This window comes from Gorilla gorilla, chromosome 1, assembly GCF_029281585.2.
Source record: "Gorilla gorilla gorilla isolate KB3781 chromosome 1, NHGRI_mGorGor1-v2.1_pri, whole genome shotgun sequence".
Classification (NCBI taxonomy): domain Eukaryota; kingdom Metazoa; phylum Chordata; class Mammalia; order Primates; family Hominidae; genus Gorilla; species Gorilla gorilla.
This window is the reverse complement of record NC_073224.2, coordinates 52,921,025-52,945,680: the sequence shown is the minus strand read 5'-3', so window position 1 is coordinate 52,945,680 and position 24,656 is coordinate 52,921,025. Positions and strand designations below refer to the sequence as shown.

General features: G+C 40.8%; 1 protein-coding gene across 1 annotated transcript in view; it reads left to right on the top strand.

Annotated features, from left to right (window-relative positions):
- ZC3H11A (zinc finger CCCH-type containing 11A) overlaps positions 1-24,656 on the top strand; it is a 59,600-nt gene that overhangs the window by 12,027 nt on the left and 22,917 nt on the right. Inside the window, exons 3-9 of the mRNA XM_063709441.1 lie at positions 9,306-9,504; positions 10,952-11,071; positions 21,020-21,143; positions 22,170-22,373; positions 22,499-22,615; positions 22,842-22,922; positions 24,372-24,482. Of these exons, the coding sequence (XP_063565511.1) occupies positions 9,451-9,504; positions 10,952-11,071; positions 21,020-21,143; positions 22,170-22,373; positions 22,499-22,615; positions 22,842-22,922; positions 24,372-24,482 (811 nt within the window). The 5' untranslated portion in view covers positions 9,306-9,450. The remainder of the gene's footprint in view (positions 1-9,305; positions 9,505-10,951; positions 11,072-21,019; positions 21,144-22,169; positions 22,374-22,498; positions 22,616-22,841; positions 22,923-24,371; positions 24,483-24,656) is intronic.

The window sequence follows — 24,656 nt, the reverse complement described above, 5'->3', positions numbered from 1 at the left end:
CTTCCAGCTCAGCCTCCCAAGTAGCTAGGACCACAGATGTATGGACCATGCCCAGCTAAATTTTTTTTTCTTTTCGGAGAGAGACATGGTCTCACTATGTTGCCCAGGCTTAATTTATTTATTTTTTGAGAGAGGGTCTTGCTCTGTTGCGCAGACCAGAGTGCAGTGGGGCAGTCACGGCTCACTGCAGCCTCGACCTCTTGGGCTCAAGCAATCCTTCTGCCTCAGCGTCCCAGGTAGCTGGGAGTAAAGACATGTGCCACCATACCTGGCTAATTTTTTAATTTATTGTAGAAACTAGGTCTCATTATGTTGCCCAGGCTGGTCTTGAACTCCTGGGTTCAAGCAGTCCTCCTGTCTCGGCCTCTCAAAGTGCTGGCATTATGGATGTGAGCCACCATGCCTGGCCTGTTTTGTTTTTTTCCTACTTTTATTGAGTACTTTTTTGTAAATTCTTTTTCTTAAGTTAGAATACTTTCTTGAGTATTTTTCAAAAGTATAAGTACATAGGTGATATACTTTTTGAGAATTTTTGTATCTAAAAACTTCTAAGTTCTGAGCTATCTGTGAAATGTAGTTTGAAATTCTAAACTTAAAGGTCATAATCTCCTTTACATTCTGGATGAATAGCATTTTGTCTTTTGGCATTTAGAGATTCAGATGAGAAGTCTAATAATGTCAAGTCTGATTTTCTTTCCTTTGTTGTCAATCTGATTTTTCCTGAAAGTTTGTATGATTTTGTCTTTACCATTGGAATTCAAAAATTTTACCATGTCTGTGTATAGCAGAGATGTCTTTAAAGAAAAGTTCTGCCTGGCATTTGATGATCCCCTTTAATGTAAAGACTTAAGTCCATCAAATTTAAGGAAATGTTCTTATATTGTTTCTTTCATAATCTCTACAAATTCCATTCCTTTTTAGGATTTCTATTTATAGAAATTGAGTTTTCTGGAATTATTTTCATTTCATATACAATTTCCCTCTTAGTGACATATGTTGGCATTTTTGCTTTGGATTCGTGGAGATGTCGTGCCAGTAATCTCTTGTAATTCAGTTATTATGTTTTTCATCAGTGTTTATTCTGTTGTTTCCTCTACTGAAATCTGTTTTTGAAGGTAGGGGCTGGAAATTTGAGTCTTCATCTTCGTCGTCGTCATCGCCATCTTCTTCTTTTTTTTTTCATTATTATCATTATTTTATTTATTTATTTTTTTGAGAAGGCATTTTTCCGTTGTTGCCCAGGATGGAGTGCAATGGCACAATCGTGGCTCACTGCAACCTCCACCTCCCGGGTTCAGGTGATTCTCCTGCCTCAGCCTCCCAAGTAGCTGGGATTACAGGCATTTGCCACCACGCCCAGCTAATTTTGTATTTTTAGTAGAGACGGGATTTCACCATGTTGGTCAAGCTGGTCTCGAACTCCTGACCTCAGGTGATCCATCTGCCTCGGCCTCCCAAAGTGCTAGGATTACAGGCATGAGCCACCACACCCAGCCTGAGTTTTCTTATTTTTGAAGCTTTGTTTTCTTCCCACTGTTTTTTTTTTTTTTTTTTTTTTTTTTTTTGAGATGGAGTCTTGCTTTGTCTCCCAGGCTGGAGTGCAATGGCATGATCTCGGCTCACTGCAACCTCCGCCTCCAGGGTTCAAGCGATTCTTCTGCCTCAGCCTCCCGAGTAACTGGGACAACAGGCGCACACTACCGTGCCCGGCTAATTTTTTATATTTTTAGTAGAGATGGTGTTTCACCGTATTGGCCAGGCTGGTCTCGAACTCCTGACCTCGTGATCCGCCCATCTCCGAAATCCCAGGTTGCTGGGATTACAGGCCTGAGCCACCGCACCCAGCCCCACTCTTTTTTCATAGTGGTATGTTCATTTGTAGCAATGCTATATCCTTTAAAACTTGCTGAGAGCATGAAGATTTTAAAATAATATGTCCTTTTTCCTACATTAACTTCTAGAGAGTGGGTTGAGAAAGGTCCCATTATTTTTCTTGGCTTCATATTTTCAAACGGTTATTTTCTGTTGAAAAGTAACCAGGTTAACCGGGTGCGGTGGCTCACGCCTGTAATCCTAGCACTTTGTGAGGCTGAGACGGGCAGATCACTTGAGGTCAGGAGTTCGAGACCAATCTGGCCAACATGGTGAAACCCTGTCTCTACTAAAAATACAAAAATTAGCCAGGCATGGTGGCAGGCGCCTGTAATTCCAGCTACTCGGGAGGGTGAGGCAGGAGAATTGCTTGAACCCAGGAGGTGGAGGTTGCAGTAAGTCAAGATCACGCAACTGCACTCCAGGTTGGGCAACAGAGCGAGACTCTCTCAAAAATAACAAAACTAAACAAAAAAAAGTAACTGGGTTTTTCTTGGCAACCTAGATACTTTTTTTTTCCTTTTAAACTTAAGAAATTTATGGATGTGCATCTTTGTTTTGTGTTTTTGCATGGGATAGTATTGATTATAAAGTCATTGGAGCATCATTTAAAAGCTGGAGTGGTGTTTTTTTTGTTTTTGTTTTTTGTTTTTTTTTTAAGAGATGAGGTCTGTCTGTTGCCCAGGCTGTTCTTGAACTCCTGGTCTCAAGTGATCCTCTTGCCTTGGCCTCTCGAAGTGTTAGGGTTATAGGCATGAGCCGCTGCACCTGGCCTTGCCGTTTTCTTGAATGGCAATTATATTTGTTTTTATCCTAGTGAAAGTTACAGAAGCTTAGTGTATAAAGATGATATATAAAGAAACTTTTCTTTTTTTCTTTATCTCTTATTTCCTTTCTCTTGTTTTACATTGTAGCTGTTAGGTTTTTTTTTTTTTGAGACAGTCTCACTCTGTCGCCCAGGCTAGAGTGCAGTGGCGCGATCTCAGCTCACTGCAACCTGCACCTCTGGGGTTCACGCCATTCTCCTGCCTCAGCCTCCAGAGTAGCTGGGACCACAGGCACCCGCCACCACGCCCAGCTAATTTTTTGTATTTTTAGTAGAGATGGGGCTTCACAGTGTCAGCCAGGATGGTCTCGATCTCCTGACCTCGTGATCCACCCGCCTCGGACTCCCAAAATGCAGGGAATACAGGCGTGAGCCAGCGCGCTCAGCCAGCTCTTAGATCTGACGGAGGAGTTTTTTCTGTTGAAACATTAGTAAGGGAGTGTTATCTACTCAGGATTCCATTTCTCCACACTCTGCCCAACTTTGAGGGCTCTTTGCAGAAGCTGATTTGAAAATTAGTTGTGGGCCAGACGCTCACGCCTGTAATCCCAGCACTTTGAGAGGTTGAGGCGGGCAGATGACCTGAGGTCAGGAGTTTCACACCAGCCTGGCCACTATGGTGAAACTCCATCTCTACTAAAAATACAAAAAAAAAAAAAAAAATTAGCAGGGTGTGGTGGTAGGCGCCTGTAATCCCAGTTACTTGGGAGGCTGAGGCAAGAGAATCGCTTGAAACCAGAAGGTGGAGGTTGCAATGAGCCGAGATTGTGCCACTGCACTCCAGCAGCCTGGGTAGAAGAGTGAAACTCTGTCTCAAAAAAAAAAAAGAAAAAAAAAAAAGCCAAGTGTGGTGGTGGGCACCTGTAATTCCAGCTACTTGGGAGGCTGAGGCAGGCGACTCACTTGAACCCAGGAGGTGGAGGTTGCAGTCAGCTGAGGTCGTGCCATTGCAGTTCAGCCTGGGCAACAAGAGCAAAACTCGAAACTCTGTCTCCAGATAAATAAATAAATAAAATTAGTTGCCAAAAAATTGTAAATTCTGCTGTGTCTTTGCATTTCATAGCTACCATTTCATTGTTTCAATTACTTTGTTGCTGGTCTTTCTAAAACCGGTAACAGTTTCAAATATGTTCTTTGGAATGTTGATTATATGAGTGAAATTGACCTCTAAGCCTTTTATTCCCCTTAAAAACTTTTTTTTTTTTTGGAGGCAGAATCTTGCTCTGTTGCCTAGTCTGGAGTGCAGTGGCAAGATCGTGGCTCACTGCAACCTCTGCCCCCTGGATTCAAGCGATTCTTGTACCTTAGTCTCCCGAGTAGCTGGGACTACAGGTGTGGGCTACCACGACTGGCTAATTTTTTGTATTTTCAGTAGAGATGGGGTTTCGCCATGTTGGCCAGGCTGGTCTTGTACTCCTGACCTCAAATGACTTTTTTTATTATTAAACTTTTTCTTTTGTTGCATATATGTCTGAAAAGTATTCAGATAGCTTTGTCTTTTTCTTTTCTTTTTTTTTTAGACAGGTCTCACTGTCACCCAGGCTGGAGTGCAGTAGTGTGATCTTGGTTCACTGCAACCTCCACCTCCTGTGTTCAAGTGATTCTCACACCTCAGCCTCCTGAGTAGCTGGGACTATAGATGTGTGCCACCATGCCTGGCTAATTTTTATATTTTTTGGTAGAGACGAGGTTTCACCATGTTGGCCAGGCTGGTCTTGAACTACTGACCTCAAGTGATCCACCCACCTCGGCCTCCCAAAGTGCTGGGATTACAAGTATGAGTCACCACACTGGGCCTTAACTTTCATTTTAAATTCACGGGTACATGTGCAGGATGTGCAGGTTTGTTACACAGGTAAATGTGTGTTGTGGGGGTTTGTTGTACAGATTATTTCATCACCCAGGTATTAAGCCTAGTATCCATTAGTTGTTTTTCCTGATCCTCTCCCTCCTCCCACCTTCTACCTTCTGATAGGCTCCAGTGTTTGTTGTTCCCCTCTATGTGTCCAAGTGTTCTCAGCATTTAGCTCCCACTTATAAGTGAGAACATGCTGTATTTGGTTTCCTGTTTCTGCATTAGTTTGCTAAGGATAATAGCCTCTGGCTCCATTCATGTCCCTGCAAAGGACATGATTTTGTTCCTTTTTATTGGATGCATACTATTCCATGTTTTGTATTTTTTTCAGACTTCTGTCTTGTTGCTTCCCATCCTCACCAGCATTTAGTGCTTTCAGTATTTTGGATTTTAGCCATTCTAAATTTTTTGGTTTTTTTTTTTTTTTTTTTTTTTGAGACGGAGTCTCACTCTGTTGCCCAGGCTGGAGTATAGTGGCATGATCTCGGCTCACTGCAGCCTCTGCCTCCTAGGTTCAAACGATTTTCCTGTTTCTGCCTCCTGAGTAGCTGGGATTACAGGTGTGTGCTACCACGGCCAGCTAATTTTTGTATTTTTAGTAGAGATGGGGTCTCACCATGTTTGCCAAGCTCGTCTTGAACTCCTGACCTCAGATGACCCACCTGCCTCGGCCTCCCAAAGTGCTGGGATTACAAGTGTGAGCCACTGTGCCCGAATGGATTTTAGCCATTAGAAAAGGAATTTGCAATCCCTAATGATGCATGATGTTGGGCAAGATTTCAAATGCTTATTTTCCATCTGTATACCTTCTTTGGTGAGGTACCTGTTCAGATCTTTTGCCTTTTTGAATTGGGGAGTTGTTTTCTTATTTTTGAGTTTCAAGAGTTATATATTTTGTATATCAGACCTTATCAGTTATGTTTTGCAAATATTTTCTCCCAGCCTGTGGCTTTTTCATTCTTTCTTAAGCTTCTTAACAGAGCTTTCACAGAGCAGACCTTTTTAATTTTAATGAACTCCAATTTAATGTTTTTTTGTTTTTTGTTTTTTGTTTTTTTTCAGATGGAGTTTTGCTCTTGTTGCCTAGGCTGGAGTGTAGTGGCGTGATCTCAGCTCACTGCAACCTCCGCCTCCCGGGTTCAAGCAATTCTCTTGCCTCAGCCTCCTCAGTAGCTGGGATCACAGGCATTCACCACCATGCCTGGCTAAATTTTAATGGTTTTTATTGAAAACCAATTTATTGGTTTTCTTTTGTATTTAAGTTGTTATCCATGTTATGTTTTGTGAGAAGTATAAAGTCTGTGTCTAAAATTATTTTTTTATATGTGGATATCCATTTGTTCCAGTAACATATGTTGAAAAGACTATCCTTTTCCCCTTTGTCAAAGGTCATTTGACTATGCTTGTTATCTGTATTAGTTCCTAGGACTTCCATAACAAAGTATCACAAACTGGGTAGCTACAGAAGTTTGTTGTCTCATAATTCTGAAGGTGAGATGTCTAAAATGTTTTCAGCAGGGCCATTCTCCCTCTGAAGCCTGTAGAGGAATAATCCTTACCCATTCTGGCTTCTGGTGTTTGTTGGCAATCCTTGGCATTCCTTGGTTTGTAGATGCATCACTCCAGCCACATGGTCATCTTCTCCTTGTGTGTCTTCTCATCATGTTCCCTCTGTACATGTCGGTCTGTTTCATTTTAAGCTGGCAACATTTTTTGCTAAGATGGTTGCCTGAATCTAGTCACACACCTAATCTCCAACAAACTGTTGCCCACCCATACCCTTTTCTCTACAGAGCATACATTCTTTTTTTTTTTGCAATATGGATAGAGCGAGAATTTTCTAAATTTTCAAGTTCAGATTCTTTATTCCTTTTTGCTTCATAGTTCTTGCCTCAATATATCTCTCTCCTTGCATTTCACTGTAAGCAGCAGGAAAAGCCCAGGCTGTTCTTCCACACTTTGCTTAGAAATCTCCTCAGCTAAAACCCAAGTTCATTGCTTCCAGGTTCTGCTTTCTGCCCAACACAACCCAATTCTAAGTTCTCTGCCACTTTTTAACAGGAATAACCTTTCCGGCCAGGCGCTGGCTCACACCTGTAATCCCAGCACTTTGGGAGGCCGAGGTGGGAGGATCACCTGAGGTCAGAAGTTCGAGACCAGCCTGGCCAACATGGCGAAACCCTGTCTCTACTAAAAATACAAAAATTAGCCATACGTGGTAGTGCAAGCCTGTAATTCCAGCTACTTGGGAGACTGAGGCGGGAGAATTGCTTGAACCTGGGAGGCAGAGGTTGCAGTGAGCCAAGATGGCACCACTGCATTCCAGCCTGGGTGACAGAGCAAGACTCCATCTCAAAGAAAAAAAAGAAGAATAACCTTTCCTCCAGTTTCCAATAACACGATCCTCATTTCTGACTGAAACCTCACCTTAAGTACCTTTAACGTTCATATGCTTTAGCAGCAGTTTCTTCTAGGCCTTTTCTATCAAGTACCTCAAAAGTCTTCCAGCCTCCACCTATGACCCAATAACAAAGCTGCTTACATATTTTTAGATTTTTTTGTTTTTGGTTTTTTACAACAGCATTCACTTTCTGGTATGAAACTGTAATGGCTGTATATTGTCACATTACGTGAATATACCATAATTTTTTAAAATCATTTGTTTATTTTTGAGATAGAGTCTCACTCTGTTGTCCAGGATGGAGTGCAGTGCGTGATCTCGGCTCACTGCAACCTCCACCTCCCGGGTTCAAGAAGTTTCCCTACCTTAGGCTCCTGAGTAGCTGGGACTACAGGTGTGTGCCACCACACCTGGGTAATTTTTGTATTTTTAGTAGAGATGGGGTTTCGCCATGTTGTCCAGGCTGTTCTCAAACTCCTGACCTCAAGTAATCCACCAGCTTCCACCTCCCAAAGTGCTGGGATTACAGGTGTGAGCCACCGTGCCTGGCCATATATCATAATTTTTAAAAATAGTCTCCTATTTTTGAACAGTTAGGTTTCTAGATGTTATTTCATTATTTTCTTCCTTTTCTTTTCTTTTTCTTTTTTTTTTTTTTTGAGACAGTGTCTCCCTCTGTTGCCCAAGCTGGAGTGCAGTGGCGCAATGTCAGCTCACTGCAACCTCTGCCTCCTGGGTTCAAGTGATTCTTGTGCCTCAGCTCCCCCGTGTAGCTGGGATCACAGGTGTGTGCCACCACACCCAGCTATTTTTTTTTTTTTTTTTAAGAGATGGGGTTTTGCCATGTTGTCCAGGCTGGTCTCGAACTCCTGGACTCAAGTGATCTGCCCACCTTGGCCTCCCAGAGTGCTGGGATTATAGGTATGAGCCACTGCACCCGGCCTATTTCATTATTAAAACAAGATTGTGATAACATTTATTGTGCATTGTTACCTTTAATACTTTTACATATTATAATACATTCTAGAAATGGAATTGTTTGTCGAAGGGTATGTAAACTTTAAACATTTGGGTACATGTTTAGTACCCATGTTCAGTGTCAGACTCTTAATCCAGGGTGTTAACATCAAGGTGACTTTTCATCATGGCATACCATTCTTGCATTAGGAATTATTAGTGGGAGATATGACTGAATTTGATTTAATTGATTTCAAGTTGTAGATCACTATTTCTGAAACCTGATCTTCTGGTATGTACGTTTGTGGAAACCCTTTCCATATTCTCGTATGTGCTCTTGTTATATGCTTTTGTAGAAGCTTGCTTGGACGTTTTAGTGTGGAGATCAGGGTATGCCATGGACTAGGGGAGAAAATATTTGTTGTTTTGTGGAATCACTATTATGGAAAGCCCCAAAGACTACTTTTGCATCTTGTTTGTAATTGGTGTACAGCTCTAGTCGTCTTCATTAACGTAAGCTAGATCGATAGACCTTTTCAGAAGTAATTGTTTTCATCAGTTATTCTAGCTAAACAGGGTTTTCTCACCTAGTTATGATTATATACTTTTGGAATAAAAATGCTTGTGAAAACATTTGAACTTTTTCATTTAGATGAAACATTCTACTTTATCATATTTTGTTCGCAAGTATTTGTGTTAGTAACCTAAGTCCCATTAATAATCTAAAATGTATGTAGTCTTTTGAGACTTTCAAATTAGTAGGCAAAAATACATATATACATACATATATACATATATGTATAATGTAGATCAGGCTGGGCGGGATGGCTCACACCTATAATCCCAGCATTTTGGGAGGCCAAGGGAGGAGGATTGCTTGAGGCAGGAGTTCAAGACCAGACTGAACAACATAGCAAGATCCTGTCTTTACAAAAAATTTTTTAAAAAAATTAGCTGGGCATAGTGGTATGTGCCTGTAGTCCTGGATACTTGAGGGAGGCTGAGGTGGGAGAATCCCTTGAGCCCAGGAGTTCAGTGTTGCTGTGAGCTGTGATCACATCACTGCACTCCAGCCTGGGCAACAGTGAGACACTGTCTCTAAAAAGAGTTAAAAATAAAATGTAGATCTTTAGTTAACAATGCTTATTTACAATGCTGTAACTGTGTAACAAGCATCACAGAGAATATAAAAGAAGGGCATGGCCTTTCTAGTCAAAATTTTACATTGTAGATGGGAAGGTACAGTATTCGCAATCAGTGTGTTTACAAGGCTCTGTATAAGCAAGGTTGTATTAATAAAATTTGATTCTAACAATATGATCTCATTAGCCATGGTGATTTGAAGGAGGAAGAATTTACCTGAAATATTTTAATTCATTGTCTCCTCATTTTAGGATTACAGTTTAAAGACAATTTCTGTGATCAAGTTGTCATTTGGAAGATTAAACCCATTTCACGAGGACTTGGAGCCTGGTCCTTGCTTTGAGGAAGCAGTGGCTTGTTTCAAGAAGCCACTTCTGATCTAAGAATCTACCCAGCATGCCTAATCAAGGAGAAGACTGCTATTTTTTTTTCTATTCCACATGTACCAAAGTAAGAATTGACATCTTTAAATCAGTTCTTTCTACAATTTGCTTAATAGAATTGGATGAGATTTTCCCAACATTTTAAGTTGTTTTTATTATATATATATTTTTTGCCCAACTTTATTATTGGCTGTCAGTTTTTTAAAGGATAATGTATTTAGAGTAATTCAGTGTTTTTTTCTTTTCATTTTATATATAACTAATTTTCGCATCTTGTACAAAAGTGAAAAGGCACGTGGCATGTAGTCATCATTCAGTGTTCAAAATTAATCTGTTCAGGGTGCCTTTGGAAATGGGGCCACTTTGACCTATGCCTTACTAACTTTGATTTTATATACTTCATATTAAATGAGTGAGTGAATAGTTAGTGAATTGTGTTGTACTTCCAGAAACTGTCATGGGTTGAATTTGACTTCTTTCTTCTCCCAGATTTCCTGCTGAGTACTAAGAATATAGAGTCATCATACTAAATATGCTTTTGCAGTTTTTTGGCTTAATCTTTGTCAAAACTTCTGTTTTTCTCCTTGATTCTTTTGCAGCTCTATTTATGTATACCTACTGCTTTCTGTGATTTTATGACTAATTCTGTAAACGTATATGTTAAAAAAATTTGTTCTTCAGTCATCTTGATATTTTTTTTTTTTTTTTTTTTTTGAGACGGAGTCTAGTTCTGTCACCCAGGCTGGAGTGCAGTGGTATGGTCTCGGCTCACTGCAACCTCCGCCTCCCAGGTTCAAGCCATTCTCCTGCCTCAGCCTCCCAAGTAGCTGGGATTTCTGGCGCCTGCCACCACACCCAGCTAACTGTATTTTTAGTAGAGACAGGGTTTCACTGTGTTGGCCAGGCTTGTCTTGAACTCCTGACCTTGTGATCTGCCCGCCTCGGCCTCCCAAAGTGCTGGGATTACAGGCGTGAGCCCCCACGCCCGTTGATATTATGTTTTAAATGATGAGTTTTGAGCAAAGCTGTGATAATTTTGTCTTACCTATAGCAGTTTGCACAACAGTAGCGTTTTATTTCAGATATTACCGTTGCATAAAGTATGCAGTGGAGCACAGTTATATTGTATATATGTTAATTATATTTAAATTGTATTTACTTTCTGATTTTCCATCAAAAGCTAGAGTTACACAAGGCAAGATGTCAGTTTTGAAGATGAACTGTAAAATACACTTGTAAAGAGGACCTAACACTCCTACTTGTCTTTTTCAACTCTTTTTTTCAGCTTGTGTCACTCATGCCAGATCAAACGAAGGGTACTGTCAAGAAATAGGTTATAGGAAATAATTTGTTGCTCTCAGTTTGTTCCTGTCATTCCATGTCCATTGTTTTTTACCTTACCAGTCCTTTCTTACTCATTTGTGCTTGTCTAAATTCCAGGAGCTCTTGTTTTGGATATTTTACCTAGGATGTATTTCAATGCTACAAATAGAGTGTTCTCTATTTGTTTACAGGGCGACAGCTGCCCATTCCGTCACTGTGAAGCTGCACTAGGAAATGAAACTGTTTGCACATTATGGCAAGAAGGGCGCTGTTTTCGACAGGTGTGCAGGTTTCGGCACATGGAGATTGATGTAAGTTTTTTATTTCCGTTATAATAAGTAGTCTGGAGACCTGGTGGGCCAATAAAAAATATAGGGACAAAAGTGACTTTTAAAAAATATATTAAGGCTGAGTGCAGTGGCTCATGCCTGTAGTTCCAGCACTTTGGGAGGCTGAGGCGGGTAGATCATGAGGTCAGGAGATTGAGACCATCCTAGCCAACGTGGTGAAACCCCATCTCTACTAAAAATACAAAAAATTAGCTCGGTGTGGTGGCATGTGTCTGTAATTCCAGCTACTCGGGAGGCTGAGGCAGGAAAATCGCTCGAACCAGGGAGTTGGAGGTTGCAGTGAGCTGAGATCGTACCACTGCACTCCAGCCTGGTGACAGAGCAACACTCCGTCTCAAAAAAATATATATATATACACACACACACACACACACGTGTATATATACATATGTATATGTGTGTATATACACACACGTGTATATATGTGTATATATGTGTGTGTGTATATATATATACACAACTTTCCTCTATGCAATTTTTTTTCTTTCTTTTTTTCTTTTTTTTTTTTTTTGAAACGGAGTCTCACTCTGTCGCCCAGGCTGGAGTGCAGTGGCGCAATCTCTGCTTACTGCAACCTCCACCTCCCAGGTTCAAGCGATTCTCCTGCCTCAGCCTCCTGAGTAGCTGGGATTACAGGCGCCTGCCACCATGGCCGGCTAATTTTTGTATTTTTAGTAGAGACGGGGTTTTACCATGTAGGCCAGGCTGGGCTCGAACTCCTGACTTCAGGTGATTTACCCACTTTGGCCTCCAAAAGTGCTGGGATTAGATGCGTGAGCCACCGTGCCCAGCTGACTCCAATTTTTTTTTTTTTTTTTTTTTTTTTTTGAGACAGAGTTTTGCTCTTGTTGCCCAGGCTGGAGTGCAATAGCACGGGCTCAGCTTAGTGCAACCTCCACCTCCCTAGTTCAAGCGGTTCTCCTGCCTCAGCCTCCTGAGTAGCTAGAATTACAGGCATGCACTACCATGCCTGGCTAATTCTGTATTTTTAGTAGAGATGGGGTTTTGCCATGCTGGTCAGGCTGGTCTCAAACTCCTGATCTCTGGTGATCCACTTGCTTCGGCCTCCCAAAGTGCTGGGATTACAGGCATGAGCCACCTCGCCCAGCCGACTCCAGCAAATTTTTTAAAAAGATTAACATTGATATATTACCGTCATTTAATTCTTTGATCTCACTCAAATTTTGCCAGTTTTATTTTAATATGTTTTATTTTAGAAAGAGCAAGTTCAGGCTGGGCGCAGTGGCTCACGCCTGTAATCCCAGCACTTTACTAGGCTGAGGCGGGTGAATCATGAGATCAGGAGTTCGAGACCAGCCTGACCAACATGGTGAAAGCCCATCTCTACTAAAAATATAAAAATTAGTTGGGTGTGGTGGCACGCGTCTGTAATCCCAGCTATTCAGGAGGCTGAAGCAGGAGAATCGCTTGAACCTGGGAGGCGGAGGTTGCACTGAGCTGAGATTGCGCCACTCCATTCTGGCCTGGGTGACAGGGCGAGACTCCATCTCAAGAAAAAAAAAAAAAAGCAAGTCCAAATTCAAGTGTTGCACATAGTTGTCACGACTCGTTTTGTCTCCTTCTGTTGAGAGCAGTTGCTCAGTCCTGCCTTGCGTTTCATTGCCCTTAACACTTATGGTAGCTATAGGGAAATTGTTTTTAAGAATGTTCTTCAATTTGGGTTTGTTTGTATTCCCCCTCATTACTAAATTAAGATTATATAGCTTTAGCAGGAATATCACAAATTATATGTGTGTGTGTGTGTGTGTGTGTGTGTATTTTTTTTTTTTTTTTTGAGTTGAGACAGAGTATCACTCTGTTACCCAGGCTGGAGTGCAGTGGTGGGATCTCAGCTCACTGCGACCTCTGCCTCCTGAGTTCATGTGATTCTTGTGCCTCAACCTCTCGAGTAGCTGGGACAACGGGCATGCCTCACCACACCCGTCTAGTTTTTTGTGTTTTTTAGTAGACACGAGGTTTCGCGATGTTGGGCAGGCTGGTCTCAAATTGTTGGCCTCAAGTTATTCACCTGCCTCAGCCTCCCAGAGTGCTGAGATTACAGGTGTGAGCCATGCCCGGCGAATGGTATTTTTGTTGCATATCATCCCGTGGCACACAGTTTTAATTTTCTCATTACTGGTGATGTTAACTTTGATCACTTGATTAAGATGGTATCTGCCAGATTGCGTCATTATAAAGGCTTTCTTTTTGTAATTAATAAATATTTTGTGGAGAGGTACTTTTAGACCCTTTACCCCATTTCTCATCAGACTTCAACTTTTTCCCCGTTATTGATGTGAATTAATGCAAACTTGTGGTGATATGGTTTGGCTCTGTATCCTCACCTGAATCTCACCTCTATTGTAATCCCCATGTGTTAAGGGAGGGACCTGATGGGAGGTGATTGGATCATGGGGGCGGTTTCCCCCATGCTATTCTCATGATAGTGAGTGCGTTCTCATGAGATCTGATGGTTTAAAAGTGTGGGACTCCCTTTGCTCGTGCTCTCTTGCTGCCATGTAAGACTTGTTTGTGTCTTGCGTCCTGTTCACCTCATGCCATAATTATAGGTTTCCTGAAGCCTCCCCAGCCATGCAGAACTGTGAGTTAGTTAAACCTTTTTTTTTAAATAAATTTCCCAGTCTCAGATAGTTCTTTATAGCAATGTGAAAATGGACTAATACATGTGGTTTTCTATTTTAATCAGTGTGTCGTACTCTGTTACTATCATTACTTTTATGCTCAGATTGACCCAGATTTGGCCAGTAGGAGCCTTTCAAACTGATTTTTGTGTTCTTTTGATGTTTCCGTCATTCTTTGAGCATCTCTGCTTTTTGGCCTGACAAGATTTTCCAGGCTCATCCTGTACTTTTCCTACTTCAGCCGTGTATTCGGCCATTTATCCAAGGTGCCCTGGTTTCTTTTAGTGAAGAATGGTATATAGAAGTTAAGATTTGGGCTGCTTCTAGAGTGTCATCACTTTCAGGTCCTCTCAGTGGACAGAGCTGAGGAATATATAAATGTATACACTTAACAGACATTTACATCATTATGGTTTTTGGTTTTTGTTTTTTTTTTTGAGACGGAGTCTTGCTCTGTCACCCAGGCTGGAGTGCAGTGGCGCGATCTCCGCTCACTGCAAGCTCCGCCTCATGGGTTCACACCATTCTCCTGTTTCAGTCTCCCGAGTACCTGGGATTACAGGTGCCCGCCACCACGCCTGGCTAATTTTTTGTACTTTTAGTAGAGATGGGGTTTCACCGTGTTAGCCAGGATGGTCTCGATCTGCTGACCTCGTGATCCACCCGCCTTGGCCTCCCAAAGTCCTGGGATTACAGGTGTGAGCCACCGTGCCTGGCCCTATGTATTTAATAATAGATACATAGTATTACAAACTATGAGTTCATATAGATGCTTCCAGTTCATCAGTGCCACAGGACTTAGTCTAGGCTTCTCCTTTTCCATACCTATAACTCTTCTCCAAAAGTGAGAAACTTGGTTTTCATTGTTCATAATACTTTTATTTATTTGATCAGTCTCCTAGTATAAAAACCAATATTGTGTCACAGCTTTTTCCTTCCCCTCAGGCTCTGACATGACACACACAGCTTCTCCACAAGGACACCTTTCTCACCATGTTTCAACTCTAGTACTCTGTGCTAAGCCTCCCTGCTTGCTTTACCATAGGGACCTCTTTCTCACCCTGCTTGGACCCCAACATCCTACTTTTGACCCCCAACGCGATCCCTATAATGGATACTGTTTTCACACCCTTGGGCTGTGATACTTTGTGCTGAGCGGCCCTCACATGTGAGATGCTGTCCTGACCCTGCGCACATACTCCAACTCTGTACCAGGTTCCCTTGGGAATACCCTGCCTTCCTCACCCCACTTGGTCTTTGATGCCATTCTAGACTGACCCTACATGAGTATATATTCTTCATCCTACATTGTGATCTCTTCTGCACAGAGACATTGCTAACCCTGCTCAGGCTCAACACTTGTCAGGGTACCCTTTCATGCACATGTCCTCTTAACCCTCCAACCCTCCGTGGGTTCCAACACCCTATGCCAGTTCCACATGGTCATGTGGATACCTTCCTATTCTCAGTCAGACTCCAATACCCTGCTCTGGGCCACCATGTCCTTCCCTTCTCCCATCTGAATGCCTGTCTCCCTCAACCCCATCTAATGACTTTGGACTGAATTGTTAGAGTGAGACTAAATATGCAGTTCATGTGCCTGGGGTCAGCTACTCTAGTCTGGTTTCGTATTTCTTGTCTCTTAACTACATTCTAAGCTACCTATCTTGCAAATAGCAGCAGATATCAAATAAATTGATAAAGGAGTACTCTGCAACTTTTATATTTTATGTTATAACATGAAAAGTCATGTTGTAACATTTTTAGTGGAGTGTATATTGGCACAGCTCCTATGGAGGGTATGGCAGTGTCTCCAGGAGCATCTCTTCGTTTAGAGATTCTCTAGGATGTATTCAGAGTTGAGATTTATTGCAGCAATAGAGTAAAGACACTGTCAGATCATAAGAGAAAAAGACACTGGAGGAATCTGGAAGAATCCGTGTGCCTGTTTTTTTATGCCCACTCCCTTTAGGGGTGACACAGAGCACACTCTTTTCCTAGTCATGAAAATGCAGCAATGCATGTGTGGTGTTCCTGCCCAGGGAAATCCATTAGAGACTCAGCATCCAGGATTTTCATTGGTGCTAGCCATATAGGCACTCTTTACCAAACATGTACCCAAATTCCAGACTCCCAGAAGGAAGGCAGATGTTCAGCATTAACCATATTGTTTGTACAGTCTAGGCATACTGAGCCTTCTTCCTTCCCCACTTACCAATTAACTTGGAGCGTCTAAAAGCGAAGGTCCCAGATGCTAGCCAAGAGCAAGCCTTGCAAGCAGGCATTTCTAAGGACAGTAGTCTAAGAGCTGCTATGTTAACTCTTTTCTGCACTGAGGCTTATTGGCTGTATTGCTTGAAAGAACTAAATGCTTATACTTTTTACACATAGGTATTTACCTGCAAAATAAGATGTGTGCAGAATTGCTTATTATAGCAATTTGTAATAGTAAAATACTGGGAATAACCTAACTATCCTTCATTTAAAATAAGGTTTTGCTACATTCATACTGTAGAGTGCCAGGTAGCTGTTAATAAAAAATTTTAAAGGGGAAACTAATTTATTGATACGGAAATAATCAGGATATATTGTCAAGTGAAAAACCTAAGGTGAAGAGCAAGATGGGTTAAAAAAGGAGAGGGAAGCCGGGCGCCGTGGCTCATGCCTGTAATCCCAGCACTTTGGGAGGCTGAGGCGGCTGGATCACCTGAGGTCATGAGTTTGAGACCAGCTGGCCAACACAGTGAAACCCCGTCTCTACTCAAATTACAAAAATTAGCCGGGCGTGGTGACGCAGCCATGTAGTCCCAGCTACTCAGGAGGTTGAGGCAGGAGAATCGCTTGAACCTGGGAGGTGGAGATTGCAGTGAGCCGAGATTACACCACTGTACTCCAGCCTGGGCTACACAGTAAGACTCCCATCTCAAAATTAAAAAAGAAAAAAAAGAGGGAAAATAATTTATATTTGTTTTTCACTTGCATATGAATTTTAAAAATCTCTGGAAGTATAAAGGTGAAACTTAACAACAGTGGCTATGGGAAGGTGTCAGGGATGAGAAAGAGTCTTTTTATCATGTACCCCTTCTGTGTGCAATTCATTTTCATTATTCATTGGTTCCATATTTGCGAATTTGCCTACTTGCTAAAATTTATAACCCCCAAATCAGTACTTGGCCATTCGTAGGCATGTTCAGAGCAGCAAAAAATTTGAGTCATCTGACATGTGTCACATTGGTTCACAAATTGAGTCACATTTCCAGGTGAGGTGGAACAGAGCTCTGCCTCCTTCTGATACTGTAAACAAGTGTCCTTTTCATGATCTATTTGGTTCCACGGCTTTTGGTTGGTGGTGGTGCTGCTTAAAATGGCTCCTAGGCCTATTGCTGAAGTGCTTTGTAGTGTTGCTGAGTAGAAGAAAGCTGTGATGTGTCTTATAGAGAAAACAGATTGTTAGGCCGGACACGGTGGCTCACGCCTGTAATCCCAGCACTTTGGGAGGCCGAGGCAGGCAGATCATCTCAGGAGTTTGAGACCAGCCTGGACAATATGGTGAAACCCTGTCTCTACTAAAAATACAAAAAAATTAGCCGGGCATGGTGGCACGTGCCTATAATCCCAGCTACTCGGGAGGCTGAGGCAGGAGAATTGCTTGAACCCGGGAGGTGGAGGTTTCAGTGAGCCAAGATTGTGCCACTGCACTCCAACCTGGGCAACAGAGCAAGACTCCGTCTCAAAAAAAAAAAAGAAAGAAAATAGATGTTAGATAAGCTTTGTTCAAGTGTGAGTTATAGTGCTATTTGTCTTGCGTTTCATATTAATGAATGAACGATATTAAATGCACCCAAAACAAAGTTATGTATTGATTAGTTGATGAAAATGTGACCAGAGGCTCACAGGAACCCAACTCTATTTCCCTTAGGAATAATGGTTTAGTATTTACTAATTCAGTGTTCCCAGTGACTTTATAGAACATAACTACTGCAAATAATGAGAATCAACTGTTTTATCTTTGGATCATGTGCTGTATTACTGTTAAAAATGTGAAGATGGCCGGGCGCGGTGGCTCACGCCTGTAATCCCAGCACTTTGGGAGGCCGAGGCGGGCAGATCACGAGGTCAGGAGATCGAGACCATCCTGGCTAACACGGTGAAACCCCGTCTCTACTAAAAATACAAAAAATTAGCTGGGCGAGGTGGCGGGCGCCTGTAGTCCCAGCTGCGCGGGAGGCTGAGGCAGGAGAATGGCGTGAACCCCCGGGGGCGGAGCCTACAGTGAGCCGAGATCGAGCCACTGCACTCCAGCCTGGGCGACAGCGAGACTCCGTCTCAAAAAAAAAAAAAAAAAAAAATGTGAAGACATAATTATGTAGGAGAAATATTACTGTGGAGGATTTTTTTTTTTTTTTTTTTTTTTTTTTGAGGTGGAGTCTCACTCTGTCACCCAGGCTAGAGTGCAGTGGCTCCATCTCGGCTCACTGAAACCTCCACCTCCCAGGTTCAAGTGATTCTCCTGTCTCAGCCTCCCGCATAGCTGGGACTACAGGCGCCCTCCACCATGCCCAGCTAATTTTTGTATTTTTTAGTAGAGACGGGGTTTCACCATATTGGTCAGGCTCCTGACCTCAGGTGATCAACCCACCTTGGCCTCCCAAAGTGTTGAGATTACAGGCGTGAGCCCCCACGCCTGGCATGTGGAGGATATTACTAAGGAAAAATGTACAGAATTACATGGAATACCTTTCTTTTTAGTATGCATATAGTCACTTGTGATTTTTTTTTTTACAAGTAAAAAGAACTCATACCAAAATAAGTGGTTCTCTGGGTAATAGCATAATTGGCATTTATTTCCATTTTTCAAGTTGTCTTCGTTGCACATATATTACTTTTCAATTAGAAACAAAATCTAGCAAATGTATTAAACAGATCAAATAAATGTCATGTGACTTCTGTGTATAGAAGATACTGTTACAGAAGTCATTCAGTAATTTGAAAATTGCTTCCAGGAAAGATGTAAAATTTAAGTAAAGGTAGGCTTAGGAACAAGGAAGATTGGCATTAGGTTCTGCCTTGAGAAAGGAAGAATTGAATAATTGTTATTCCTGTCTAAAAAACAGTGGTAGCTATTACATCTACCTTTCGGGTGTGACAGAGGACTAATAAATTCTTCCTAGTTCTTTGAAAGTAACGGTATTTGCTGTACTTTTATTTTTACTTTATTTTTACTGCTCCTTGTGGAGCAGGGCTACTCTATACGTAGTGTGCCCACAGTAGCCTATACTTTTAAAAAATATTATACTTTTAGAAAATATCAATAATAATATTAAAATAAATAAATAAATAATATTGATTAATAATAATTCTTTTTAAAAATTATACTTTAAAATATTAATAGGTAATTATGCATATGACATAAACTTAGAACATAGTTTTAAAAAACTGATTTTGCCAAATCACCTTTCAGAGATGTGGAGCAAATTTACATTTCCATTATGTGTTTGAGACTGCCTGATTCTTCCACGTCCCTGAAAACAGTGTATAATTGAATTTTATCAGTCTCTCAATATAGTAGATTTTGACCTTTGCCGTTTTTGATACATTTAAGCATCTTTTTGTAATGGTTATTGTTTCTCTGTCTCTCTTCTCCATATTCTTAAATTTCAATGCTGGTGTTTTTTCCTGGAATTTTAAACCGTAGACTGTTTATGATGATTAGAGATTTGACATAATGCAGTTCATCGGAGGTTAGTTAGTTTTTGGGAGTACTTCTCATATCTTTTTTTCCCCTTTTTTGAACTATTAAAATGTATCTAGAAAAGTGCAAAATCGTAATCTTACAACTTGAAGAATTTTCATAGAGTGATTATACTTATTTGATCAGCACCTAGTTCAAGAAATGGAGTATTAGCAGTAATCTATCTTCCCCTTCATCCCCTTGTTACTAACCGCATCCCCAAAGCTGATCAGCATCCCAACTACTCTACCATGGAGAAGTTTTGACTGTTCTCATCTTTTCATAAACGGAATCGTATAGTATGCACTCTTGTGTCTGGCTTCTTTCATTTCACATCTGTGGCATTGAGTATAGCAATGGTTTATTCCTTCTCATTACTAGATGATATTCTGTTGTATGAATGCTTTACAGTTTCTTTATCCATTCTAGTATTGATGTACACATGGGTTTGCAAAATTATAGAGCTATTGAAAATAATACTGCTGTGAACATTGCTTATACACAGCTGTTGGAGAACTAATGTATATATTTTTCTAGGACATACATCCTATGATTCAGCAGTTTATTCTATTCTAGATGCACAGGTATTCTTTTTTTTTTTTTCTCCCAATTTTCCTTTATGAAAGTAAGGTGACTGGCTGGGTGCGGTGGCTCACACCTGTAATCCCAGCACTTTGAGAGGCTGAGGCAGGCGGATCACGAGGTCAGGAGATCGAGACCATCCTGGATAACATGGTAAAACCCCATATCTACTAAAAATACAAAAAAAATTAGCCGGGCATGGTGGCAGGTACCTGTAGTCCCAGCTACTCTGGAGGCTGAGGCAGGAGAATGGCGTGAACCCGGGAGGCGGAGCTTGCAGTGAGCGGAGATCCCGCCACTGCACTCCAGCCTGGGTGACAGAGCAAGACTCTGTCTCAAAAAAAAAAAAAAAGTAAGGTGACTTGGGAAGGATACCTAACATCCTTAGTGTGTTGTTACAGGTGCCTTACTTTGAGAATTCATGAATGGGAAGAATTTTCTCAAACCCTTGAACTCTCAGCTTCAAGTAATAACTGCAGTTTATTGAGTTTGACCTATGTGCTTAGTGCTTTATATACATTATTTTATGTACTCTTCATAAGAAACCATTTATTCCCATTTTATAGCTAAGGAAAGTGAGGCTTAGAGGCATGAATTATCCAAGGCCACCTGGCCAATAAGTAACATAATAGAGATTCAGACCGTTATCTTTGATTTCATAAACTTAAACTACTGTATCATCCTGCTTCTCTAAATTAAGTGTAGACATTTTAGGGGTTCCAGGATGAGGGTAAAAAGGGAAAGAATAACATAAACTACTCTCCTGCTCCATTCAGCTCTCCATCATGCCTAAGTTATGTTATTTTCAGCAATCTCTCTTCCTTCTAAAAATCATCTCATCTCACATGCCTCGGATTTTTGAACCCTGTGTGAACTTTCTCTAGAAAACAAACTACCACATGAATATACGTATCACTGTTTTATTTGAAAGCAATGTGTTTTTCCCTCTTACAGAAAAAACGCAGTGAAATTCCTTGTTATTGGGAAAATCAGCCAACAGGATGTCAAAAATTAAACTGCGCTTTCCATCACAATAGAGGACGATATGTTGATGGCCTTTTCCTACCTCCGAGCAAAAGTGAGATCAGTTTTTAATTTTAAAAGAATATCAAATGAACACCTATTATGCACACTGTACAACAGTACTTTTCAGACATTGACTCCTTTCAGTCTTGTGAAACAGCAGAATTATTTCCACTTTACAGATAAGTCAACTGAATCTTATTAAGGTTAAATGATTTATCCTTGGCCTTAGAACCATTATATATCTTGGCATGCCATTTAAGTTATTATACTTACTTCATTTCTCATATTCTTATCAGACCCATAAACGTTTTCAAAATAAATTTGATTTTCTAGGTCAAAGGTTGGCAAAACTGGTCCTCTGCCTGTTTTGTAAAATAAGTTTTATTAGAATACAGCCTTGCCCATTCATTTACATATTTTCTATTACCAGTTTTGTGCTAGTGCTATAGAATTGAGTAGTTGAGACAGAAACCATATGGCCCACAAAGCCTAAATTATTAACTGGCTCTTTACAGAAAATATTTGCCAACCCTACTCTAGAATATAATCTAAAATAAAACTAAAAAGCTAGTAGTTATTCCCAAAGTTCATTTTAAAGTAATTTAAAAGTGGAATTGGCCATTTAAAAGCCACAGTTGCTACGTGATTAAAATTTGATGGCTACATCTTTTTACCTCAATTTAAGGGAAAAAAGTAGACTTATTCCTTTCTGGTTTGGTTCAAGTAAGTGTCATATGCTTGGTCTTAGAAGCTACTTCTTTGCTGAGCAAAAAGCCTAGAATTGCACTATTAAAATTAAAAGTCTAGAATTTGTGAACAGGTACTATGCTTCTTCTAGTCTTTGTTTATTCTGTTTTGAGTGCCCACTTTGTGTTTATGTACAGTGGAGAGTTAGTGGAGAGTTAATTAGCTAAAAGCACATCTTTTCCCTCCCTGGGACTTTAGAACTTAAATGAGGAAATTTAGTATAAATGCTCATAAGATAAATACACGATAGTTTTCATAGGTGGTCAGGAATTTTTGGTAAATTGGGGTTGTATCTTCTGTTTTTAATTTATGACTGATTTTGTGCGTTTAGCTGTGTTGCCCACTGTGCCTGAGTCACCAGAAGAGGAAGTGAAGGCTAGCCAACTTTCAGTTCAGCAGAACAAATTGTCTGTCCAGTCCAATCCTTCCCCTCAGCTGCGGAGCGTTATGAAAGTAGAAAGTTCCGAAAATGTTCCTAGCCCCACGCATCCACCAGTTGTAATTAATGCTGCAGATGATGATGAAGATGATGATGGTAAGTTCTGTCTGGCTCCTTCTTTAAGGCAAATAAATAGGGTCTCATAGTGAATTGGGCAGAATCAGGATTAAAGCTATAGGCTTATTTTTAATTGTGAATTTGCCTTAAATCTTGATATATAGATCAGTTTTCTGAGGAAGGTGATGAAACCAAAACACCTACCCTGCAACCAACTCCTGAAGTTCACAATGGATTACGAGTGACTTCTGTCCGGAAACCTGCAGTCAATATAAAGCAAGGTAAGAAGAGGCTAGATTGGTGCCTCTTATAGCACTGTTGAAACTACCTTTGAAATTTAGTTCACAATCATTGACCTCCCTCTTCTTTTTCCCATGCTACACGCATACTTACCTATACTTAGTTTCTGTTGATCATTTATTCAAAAATAAATGCCTGCTATGTACAGATAAAATACAAAGATGAAAAGGCTCCCGTTCCTCATAAAATTTCTATTTGAATTTTCAGGTGAATGTTTGAATTTTGGAATAAAAACTCTTGAGGAAATTAAGTCAAAGAAAATGAAGGAAAAATCTAAGAAGCAAGGTGGTAAGTCATCACGTTTTGGCATGGATAGTTGTATGTTGCTAGGGAAGAATACTAAGGACGCTTCTAGAAGCAACAGCCAAAATGAGCAAATAGATTTTCATTTCCATGGCCTGTTTGAAGTAAAACACAGACTTATTTAAATTGTGGTTGCTTTTAATTCACTGCAGCTGTGTTTCAGTCCCTAACTTTTCAGAGCTGGGTACAATAAAGAATCTGAAAGAACCTGTATATCTTGAAAAATATAGCTCTGAAGAACATCATATAAGAACTATATTAATTCTGTAAGTTCTTATAGTGGTTAAAAAGAAATTATATTAAGAGAAGAAAGGCTGGGCATGGTGGCTCACGCCTGTAATCCCAGCACTTTGGGAGGCCGAGGAGGGCCAATCATGAGGTTGGGAGATCCAGACCATCCTGGCCAACATGGTGAAACCCCGTCTCTACTACTAAAACAAAAAATTAGCCAGGCGTGGTGGCATGCACCTGTAGTCCCAGCTACTCGGGAGGCTGAGGCATGAGAATCGCTTGAACCCAGGAGGCAGAGGTTGCAGTGAGCTGAGATCGCACCATTGTATTCCAGCCTGGCGACAGATCAAGACTCTGTCTCAAAAAAGAAAAAAAAGGAAAAACGTCATTTTCTAGTAGAAGAGTTCTTCCTCAAGAGCTGCTAGGATTTTCTTCTGGAGCTTATGTCAGCCTGATTGCTCTGTATTTCCAACCCCCAATTTTTTTTTTTTTTTTTTTTTTTTTTGAGACAGAGTTTTGCTTTTGTTGCCCAGGCTGGAGTGCAATGGCGCAATCTTTGCTCACCACAACCTCCACCTCCCAGTTCAAGCTATTCTGCTGCCTCAGCCTCCTGAGTAGCTGGGATTACAGGCACGCGCCACCACGTCTGGGTAATTTTGTATTTTTAGTAAAGACAGGGTTTCTCCATGTTGGTTGGGCTGGTCTCGAACTCCCGACCTCAGGTAATCCACCGCACCCAGCCCCCAGCCTTAAAGTTTATGGTGTGAAGTGTAGTATATATAGAGAGAAATGGTTCTAAAAACCTTCTTTTAAGGCTTGCTTTATAGCAACCTTGGAGTTGTGTTTTCAGATGATTAAATAGAATAGGTTGGATTGATACACCTGATGGCTAGTGTACCTCTGAGGTTAATTTTAGAATAATATTAGCCTTATTGGTAAATATTAGCCTTATTGGTAAATAAAAGTAGTTTGGGTGCCTAAGTCACTCAAAATAATTTTATATTTTGTTTTCACATCATGCCCAAGGCTCCCCTCACCACTACTCCGTTTGACTGTAGGCAAACAGATACAGAAAGGCTGATTGGCTTATAGTCATAATATCAGTCTGTATTGGACTTAACTGGTTACAAAAACAAATTTTTTGACTTGCGATAGCATTATTTTCCATAAATTATTTGCTGTTCTTTGACTTGCCTTATTCAGAGGGTTCTTCAGGAGTTTCCAGTCTTTTACTCCACCCTGAGCCCGTTCCAGGTCCTGAGAAAGAAAATGTCAGGACTGTGGTGAGGACAGTAACTCTCTCCACCAAACAAGGTAAGGTATAGATAGGTCTTAGAGTTGTCAAGCCTCTACTTTTATATAATTGGGAATGCAAAATCCTTGGGTATCTTTTACCTTTGATGAATTTTCAGGAATTTGTTAGTATGCTGATGAGATATAAAGATGAAAAGTTGGTACATTCAACTCTAATATTTAAAAGGTTGAAAT